The sequence below is a fragment of the Trachymyrmex cornetzi genome, unplaced genomic scaffold (assembly GCF_001594075.2).
Source record: "Trachymyrmex cornetzi isolate Tcor2-1 unplaced genomic scaffold, Tcor1.1 scaffold933, whole genome shotgun sequence".
Lineage (NCBI taxonomy): Eukaryota > Metazoa > Arthropoda > Insecta > Hymenoptera > Formicidae > Trachymyrmex > Trachymyrmex cornetzi.
In genome coordinates this window covers 268,498-278,256 of record NW_017300282.1, presented here as the reverse complement: position 1 = coordinate 278,256, position 9,759 = coordinate 268,498, and the positions used below count along the sequence as shown (strand labels likewise).

General features: G+C 31.8%; 1 protein-coding gene across 1 annotated transcript in view; it reads right to left on the bottom strand.

The window, feature by feature from the left end:
* Positions 1–8,156, bottom strand: part of mus304 (mutagen-sensitive 304) — an 88,593-nt gene extending 80,437 nt beyond the window's left edge. Inside the window, exons 1-6 of the mRNA XM_018520858.1 lie at positions 7,937–8,156; positions 7,588–7,861; positions 7,280–7,515; positions 7,088–7,215; positions 6,908–6,999; positions 6,125–6,265 (exon numbers count right to left, since the gene is read on the bottom strand). Coding sequence (XP_018376360.1) covers positions 6,125–6,265; positions 6,908–6,999; positions 7,088–7,215; positions 7,280–7,515; positions 7,588–7,861; positions 7,937–8,125 — 1,060 coding nt within the window. The 5' untranslated portion in view covers positions 8,126–8,156. The remainder of the gene's footprint in view (positions 1–6,124; positions 6,266–6,907; positions 7,000–7,087; positions 7,216–7,279; positions 7,516–7,587; positions 7,862–7,936) is intronic.
* Positions 8,157–9,759: the final 1,603 nt, after the last annotated feature.

Genomic DNA, 9,759 nt, shown 5'->3' with positions numbered 1-9,759 from the left:
AACGCTCGGGTTCGCGTAAAGGAGGCACGGCAGTGTCGCTACGCGCAGCTTAGCGCCGAGACACTACCAGTGTCTCCAGATGAAACTTTACGAGAACAAACTTAAGTGTTTACTTTATAATAATGATTTTTAAATTATTGTCTTATACACACAAGTGTCTCAATTTAAAAGAGAATAATTACAAAATAAGGTTATATCTTCAACTTATAATGTAAAATTCTATTTTAGAATTAAATATCTTCAAAATGATATGGTAAAAGCCAATGGAATTTTTCTAGATATTATTAATATTATTAACTTTTGTATTACATGTATATTATAGACTTGTCTTATATTTCATCAAACGCGAGAACCTCCTTAAATTAATGTTCAGGGTCATGATTTTTAGATTATAGATCTGTTTTCTGTGGCTGAATTAATGCACCCTTTTGGAACTTAAAATAGATAGTTATATATTTGATATTTGGTAAAAACAAGTTCTAGTGCAGTCTAGTGCAAAAATAAAAAACAGATCTCATACAGGGTATCCCAAAATAATCGCCAAATATTTCATGTATTGGTAGAGCGGACTAAAAATCCTCTATCATTTTGTAATTTTCGCAATAGTTAACAAGATATTAATTATTAAAAATCGTTGGATATTAATTTTCAATAATTTTTTACTCAGATACGAACAACTTTACAGAAAAACAGCAAGAGACAAAAATTGTTTATTTTCTCATAGAGCTCTAAGAATTTTTTCAGAATTTTTTATCAACTTTTTAGTTGATGCATTGGTAACTATTTTTATCAACATGAGAAAATGCGGTACTAAAAATTTCTGAAAAAATTATCAAAACTATGAAAAAAAATTAACAATTTTTGTCACTTACTGTTTTTCTGTAAAGTTAATAGTACTTGAGTAAAAAATGATTGAAAACCAATATTCGGCGATGTTTAGTAATTAATATCTTGTTAACTATTGCGAAAATTGTAAAATGATAGAGGATTTCTCGATTTGGTTTAGTCCGCTCTAACAGCACATGAAATATTTGGTAGTTATTCTGGAACATCCTATATATCGAGATCAAAGCCATTAAAGGTTCTTCCTCTTATTTTTTATTTTCAAGATAAAAAAAGCCAAATATCAAACATATACAAGATATTTATAAAGTCTGTTATACAATCCCTCTATTTTGGAAACGATTCAAAATTATGAAAAATCACGAAATACGTTTTCACTCATTTCGAGAGGCTATTCCTTTAAGAGAGTAGGTATATACATCTAAACGGATCAAAACGAGATTTAATTTTGCAAATTTTTTGTGAAAAAATGGATAGAGATAGTGAAGTCAGATTAGTCCATTGTAAAGATCATACTTTTCTCTGTCTCTATTTACTATTAAAATTTTATTTAAAAATAATATAAAATGGAGTCGTTATTCAAATTTTCGTACATCATGTTTTACAAAATGGAGTTTGCGATGACCATTGCTACTCGCACAAAATTTTGAAAGCAAAGTGGCACAAGTTTTATAAAATTAAAGCATAGATCTTGTGCTTGACAGAGCCGTTTTTTTAAATATTGCGTTTGAATAAAATGGCAGCTAGTCAAAGTTAACATAATGATTTTTCACAAAAAATTTTGCTCATTTTTGGCTACGAAAAAAAACTAAGCATCGTAGGAAAAAATCAAGAAAAAACGTCAAGAACTAGTTTCAGTATGTAAAAAGTGTGTAAAATTGCAAATCAATCGAGCCGTCTTCAAAATACAGTGGTCACGCGTTTTAGAAACTACGTTTTGAGAAAAACATGTTTAAAGTTTTACATTCAGTTTATATTTTTCGTTGCTAACGTTTCAATCTTTTCAGTTGCTCGTCCAGACAAAACTGTTACGTCCGTATTTTTAAATGCTTTGAGGCTTGTTATTGATAAATATAATAAATAGAAAAAGACCCTTCTTTGATCTGCGCGAATTTGAACCATCCTGTCGCAGACGGCGCCTATCTGTCGTTTTCAACGCACTCGAACTTTTTTGTCTATAATTTCGTGTAACTCCCCTATTTTTCGCCGGATTGATTTATAACTCTACAAAAACATTCTTAAAACATTATACTTTAAAAATATGTATAAAAAAATCGATTTTTTTTCACCATCTCTATAGGTATGTACTCCGTTCAACGAGAGAATGACCTCGAATCGGAGGACAAAAACTCGTCCGTTTTGCGCAGGTCTTCATAGCACTGCACAGCGTTACATTACCTCCTTTGCGCAAACCGAGGTTATTCTCTCATTGAACAGAGTATATATACTAGACGGGGAGGCCGAGAGGTTAAATGTGGATTTACTCGAGCGTAGTGGGGACCTATTGGATTGTGAAGATTAGATGCTAAAAAGAAAAAAAGGTTATACGATGTATGCCGTTTCAGTGGTGGGGGGAGCGTGTACAGGCTTTCAAAAATAACATTGTCACAAAAGTGACAATGAAGTACTCGAGCGTGTCAGATATTAATAGTGTAAGCGACCCATGTGTTTCTGATAACGGATAAATATTAATCTGACGGTTTGCGTGGTGGGGTTAGCTGTAGGAAGGGGTCAAAAAATCCATGTCACGTTTTTTTTTTTTGCAACTTTGCGACTCTCCCATTTCCTTACGTCACGCTGAAATCGTCAGATTATTGAAATGTACACTTTTCTACATGTAATTAACACACCATACCTTAATCTGACGCGCTCGAGTTAGATACTAATTTGACGGGCTCCCCTGGACCCCCGGCTCTATATAGAGGTTTAATATGTTATGGGGGTACTTATTAGGGTGCAAGCTTTCCCCCTTTATGTTATTCTGACGCGCTCGAGTAAATCCCAAAATCCCCGCTTGGCCTCCCCTACTATACCTCCTTAAAGAGATTGAGGTTGCCCTAACTCAAAAATTTCAAATGAAACTTCTCATAGGAGTTTGAATCATTTGAAAGGACATAAAAAAAGAAAGTTTTTGGTTCAATGCGAGAATAAATGACCCGTTTGTGAGTTATTCAGTGTCAAAGTTTGAAAAATTCTATTTATTTTAACCTTCAATACATTGGATTCATTGCAGCAACTGTTTAAAATAAACACCGTTCACTTCTTGATATTGAAATAATCGATTGTGAAATTACCATCCTACGTTCTGCACGAACTGCCGATGTCCGAAGCATTTTTGATTACTGTTTTTCGCAGTGCGTAAGGTATGTTAGCAGAAATTCTATTATACGTGAATTACAGTGACTACATTTATACGTTTTGATTTACGCCGAACTTATAATATCGATGTTAGGAAACTGGCCAAGTCATTCCTTCTTCAGAAGAATAGCTATAATTGACCAGTTTCATAACATCGATGTTATAACTTCGGCGTAAATCGAACAGTGTAAACGTGGTCAGTGTGCTCGAACACACTTCGAATCATAGCGGATTACGGCAGCTTGTAAAAATATCTAATAAAATATTTCAGAATGTATAAAAGAGGAATTTTATAATCAAATATTTTATGAAGATTTGAACAATGCTCATTTTGAACAATTACTGCAATAAATCTGACACTTATTGAAAGATAAGAACAAACGGAATTTTTCAAAGTTTGACATTGAATAACTTCCGAACGGGTCTACCTATCAACCTCCGTACTGAACCAACAACTTTCTTTTTTCATGCCCTTTCATATTATATACTGTAGAGGATTTCATTTGAAATTTTTGAGTTAGGGGTACTCCCCTTGGAGAGAGCAACCTCTCTAATTCCCTTAAAAAAGTAGCTTCTCGAAAATCGAACACGTATTTTGATTTTTCATAATTTTGATGTTTTCAAAATATAAAGATGATAAGAGACTTTATAGACCTTGTATACCTCTGACTTTAAGTTCCAAAAGTGTATACGAGTATAATCATGACCTTGTACAACATTTAAGGCTCCTGAGTACTCAACTCAGCCATATTGAATCATGACGTCATAAACGAGAAATGTGTCATAAAGGTTGATTGTTCTTGCAATTTGTAAATAGAAAGAATTTTAATGAAATACAATAATAAGATCGCTTTAAAATACTTGTAAAAATGGACCCGACTATCTCCCCTGACAGCCAGTAAAGAATCACATAAAAGACATATATTAGGTGTTAAACTTAATTCCTGCCGTTTTTCGTCTCCAAAATTGATATGTTTCGAAAGGAAGATGAATGAATACCTTAATCAAAGTAATTTCCTCCATTTTCTATTTTATTACTAATTAATAATACTTTATTAATAATACTTTAAGATATTTCCCTTCGAAACAAATCAATTTTGGAAACGAAAAACGGCAGGAATTAAGTTTCATACCTAATAAATTGCGTTTACTAGCTTTTACTCAATGCGCATGTGTAATCTATTTTCTCACTTCACAAGCTTTTTTTTACTATTTACTGAGTATCAGGGGAGACAAGGATAATCTCAACCCATTTTAACATGTTTTAAAGCAGTCTCATCATTTCATTTCATCCAAATTCTCTTTATTCATTTACATGGCATGCAAGAAAAATCAACATGTCATTTCTCGCTTATGACGTCACAATCCAATATATGGCTAAGGTGACTACTTAGGAGCCTTAAAAGATTTTAGTCGTCAATTGGACACCTTGGACAATGCTAATATCGGTAATATCTTAATTTTTAATACATCATAATATTCGAAAAAAATTTAATGAAAAGTACCTTTATTTACAGTTTATATATTAAATTTATATATAATTTATTTCTTTATTTATGATTTATATATTAAGCATGAGCTCTAGGTTACGTACACTCAAGCTGTATAAAACAGCGCTAAGCATTCACAAACCATAAAGATGGGGAAGACTAGAGTAGGGGATAAAAAGTTTTATATACCTCCTCGTAATCCCCCCCTCCCCCCACAGCATGCTGTGAGAATTGAATGAGAATTTACTCTAATCGTTAACTGTCAATATTCTAGTATTATAGCTCCAGAAACATATCTCGAAAGTACAAATCTCGACAATCTTATTTTAATAATTTAAGAATTTTTGTGTACAGTAAGTTTTATTTATCGTTAATAAATAAAAATTTTTAATAATTTAAGAATTTTTGTGTACAGTAAGTTTTATTTATCGTTAATAAATTAAAATAAGTTGATTTGTAGCATTTTTTATGTTATTTAATAGAAACGCTTGAAACAAAATCTGAATAAATATATAGCTCGATATGCTTAGAAAGTGTGTTTAGCAATATTTTTCACGTAAGTATGTCATTTTTATATTATAATTGTGCATTATTTTACTGTTTATAAAGTTCAAACTCATTTATTAAATTGTTGACCTAACTTCACCTTGCTGAACAAATATACTTTTTGAAACTAATCAAAATAATGATATGTTTTTCTTAAAGTACGTTCGATTACCTTTAAAACCCCGCTAGAAAAATCTCTCCAATAGTTTTCTCCTTAAAACTACAAATTTTCAAAGAAAACCCGGTTTTCTCGCGAATTTCAATGTTTATATTTCTCTTTTTTCCTGAATATTTCGAATATCTTCAATTTTTTTATTTTCGTGCCCATTCATTCTTTCTGAATTTTTGGTGTATCGATTAAAAAAAAATTTGTTTATGATTGAAAACGTGAGGGTAACACACTTATGTGCTCCAAAATCTCGAATCAGATATAACGTGCCAGCTGAGGGTTAAAATACCTAACACTTTGAAAAACACTCGAAATCAACTACAAAAATATGAAATAAAAAATAGGAATTTGCATTAAAAAATAGGAATTTGCATTAAAAAATATTGAAGTGATTTTTACCTAACTCCAACAATGCTATCCTAAAGTGTGTCCTGATTCCCACCTCGGTGTTTCTCGAGTGTCATGTCATCCTCGTTTAACATTCAATAAATAACAAGGATGACATCTAGGAGCATCCAGATCTCCATCCAAATATGTCCCAAGGTCACACTAACATTTCTATTAATGCGACACTTAGAATCCTATATCTTTTGTATGGAAAATTTTTCAAGAAAATATATATTTTTTGAAAAAGTAACCTGATATGATTGCTCTTATACCTTATATGACTGTATTAATATGTACATTCTTGTAGAATAATTCTGTGAATAACATTTACCAAAGATTCTAAATGTTTCTTCTTCTTGCAAAATAGGTAAATTTCTCCTTCCAGTTTTTTCTATGACTTTAATATTAACGATGGATTTTTCTGGTAGTGATGCTCCAAACATTAACTCTGAAATTCTTGCAAGAGGAAAATCTAAAAAATATTTGTGGTATTACAAAATTGTCACAATAATATACAGGGTGTTCAGCGTAATGGTCCACACGATTTTTCAGACACTTCCGACAGTTAAAAAAAATGGAAAGGTGAGTATTCTTCTGTTTTATATAGGCTACAACATGCGATAAAGATATTAAAAAAATTTTTTTTTCATAAGGAAATCAAAGTCATCTTACATTTTTTAAATAACATACAATTTTTGTTCCATAATATTGTAGGAATCTTCATGACAAATTCAAATCACTATCGAAATGTCACTTTTATTGATTTGTTGATTTTATTGCATATTTTATTGAATAAGTAGGTAGGTAGGTGTGTGTGTGTGTGTGTGTGTGTGTGTGTGTGTTTGTGTGTGGGTGTGTGTGTGTGTGTGTGTGTGTGTGTGTGTGTGTGTGCGCGCGCGCGCGCGCGCGCGCGTCTAGTCAGAGATTGTACTGCTATTATAAATAATGTTACAAATTTGATATTAAGTATTAATACAATCAATAAAATATCAATAAAAGTGACATTTCAGTAATAATTTAAATTTGTTAAGTTGTAATTAAAGTTGTTAGCCTGTATAAAACAGATGAATACATCCTAAATATATTCTAAATAATTTTATAATAGTATACTCACAAATATTAAATGTCTTAAGTTGATAATCATTTTTCTTATAAATATTAGCTTGTACACATACTTCTTTCATTTTTAGATTCCTATTCGTGATCCTATTAAATACATATTATACATTAGTTATAAATACTTTAAATATTAAGTTCATAAAAATCAAATAATTTGAATTGTTTTTTATGTTACCGATTTATTGGGATAACATATTTGCACTTATCAATAGAAGAGTTTGTGTACACTTGTGGTTCCCTTAGTTTAATATTTCCAGATTCTAATAGTTTATAACGTTCTTGAAGATTTCCTATTTCCAGATTCTATACATTAATAGATAACGTTATCATATATTTTTGTGATATCAAGCAAAAGAATAAAACTCACTTGTAATTCAAATCGTGTTTTTAGCTGTTCTTTTTCTTTATAAATTTTGTTAATCTCCGATCTATGACGATTGGCTTGTTCTTCAATTAAACGCATCTTTTCTAATTTCTCATTTTCAACTCTTAACTGAGTTTGTTGTAGTTGCTGCCGCAAAAATGCAGTTTCACCATCTTTAGTTATAAAATCATTCAACAATTTTTTGTTTTCAGTTTTTAATTTTTCCAATTCTTTATCATCTATAAATATACGTAAAAGAAATCATGAATAAAGATATTTTATAATTGTTAGTATTTCTACAATGACATTACCATGTACAATAATTTTATTGCTCTTTTGGAAAGTTGAATTATGATCTTTTTTATGTATTAACTTTTTTCTAAACTGAGAATAATTCATTTCTGTTATGTTCTGATGATTCTGACTTGTACTCTGTACATTCTTTGTTAACAAGGGTGAATTAGACGTTTCTATAGCTTGTGGTAATTTTGAACATGTTTCATTATAGGCAGTTGTTCTCTCTGGAAAATATGATTTCACCGAATTCAAATCATGTAGTCTTAAATTATTTAACAAGTTAGCCTCCTTGAAAGTAAAGATTCAGATTATAAATAAATTTCATGGCACATTTCAAAAGTGAAACTACATCAATAGCATTACCTGTACACAAGCTTGAGATGCAATCAAATCCATTTCCTCAATATCTTCTTCATCAAAATCATCACCCCAAAGATCATCATTCTGAGCGTTTCTATTCGTAGAAACTTCTTCCTGTATTTTATGATACTTCATACTCTTATTAGAAATATCAAATTTTGCCCGTTTCGCAGGCATGCGATAATCATCCATTATTATCGCCTCGGAGTACTTAAATATGTGATATTCGATACATGCTAGCCCTAGAGGCCTAAGGTGCGTTAGTTCCGTATCGCGCATGAGGCGCATGATGCATCCATTGTCCTTGTTTAACATTTGGTGAGCAACAAGGATAAACGACGCATTATGCGCATCATGCGAGTTACGGAACGCACCCCTAGATAACAGAGATGCGACATTAAAGGGTATGGTCTGATTGGCTGTCTAAATCAAATGATCAGACCGCCATTTTAATTCCTTACTACGTATTATAAGGCCGGTATTCATAGTCGGTTCTTATTTTAAGACCGTCTTAAGTAATGTCTTAAGTCACTAATGCGGCCTTCTGATTGGTTCATGACATCTTAAGACTGTACTTAAGACGGTCTTAAATATAAGATCCGACTATGAATACCGGCCTAAGAGTCCTAGGACCGATATTCATAGTCGAGTCTTATTTCAAGACCTTCTTAAGTAATGTCTTAAGACGCTAATGCAGCCTTCTGATTGGTTCGTGATTTCTTAAGACCGTACTTAAGACGATCTTGAATATAAGATCTGACTATGGCCGGGATTCATAGTCGGTTCTTATTTTAAGACCGTCTTAAGTAATGTCTTAAGTCACTAATGCGGCCTTCTGATTGGTTCATGACATCTTAAGACTGTACTTAAGACGGTCTTAAATATAAGATCCGACTATGAATACCGGCCTATGAATACTGGCCTATGACTCTACGTATAGAGTCTTAAGGGCTACACACATGAAATGCATGAAATGCATGAAATGCAATGCCGGCCTAAGGCCGGTATTCATAGTCGGTTCTTATTTTAAGACCGTCTTAAGTAATGTCTTAAGTCGCCAATGCGGCCTTCTGATTGGTTCATGACATCTTAAGACTGTACTTAAGATGGTCTTAAATATAAGATCCTACTATGAATACCGGCCTAAAACCTGTAACTGCAAAATACTGGCGCGCACTACTGCCCTCTGACAAAGTGGATGTAAACTACATAGCTCTGACGGTAACACGTCCACTTTTCTGAGGGTAATACGTCTACTTTTCAACTCGAGATGATACATTGATACTTGTTTCGTAAAATCGTGCTACATTCACAAATTATGGATCAGAAATATTAATCTCTGCAATCTTACATGCGCGTGACGTTTATTTCGCTTAGAAGTATTAACATTCAGGTTATATTTAATTTTTACAAATGTGTTAATATTTATATTTTAAATAAGCTATATACATATGAATTAAGTTGTATTTCAAGCATTTTATTTTTATTAGGCACATTTTTGTTTACTTTATTTGTTTTTATTTTCTTATTACAATATTGATAAAATTTGAAAAATATATAATGATAAAATTAATCTAAATAATTTTTGTGTGTAAGTACTTTAAGTATTTAAAATGCAATTATATTAAGGGGATGCTAGAGTTTCACCTCAAAAATCGATGAAATTAATTCTCAATCGACGATTTTTCATAAAACGAAAGAATCTGGCAGAAAAAGCGTTGCTTTTCCCCGTGAACTAAAATATTTATCGGTAAATTCCATGACTCTTCAGGGCTCAGGTTAGGAATTTTTATGTACTTGTAAAGGCCCGTCTACAATACACGGAG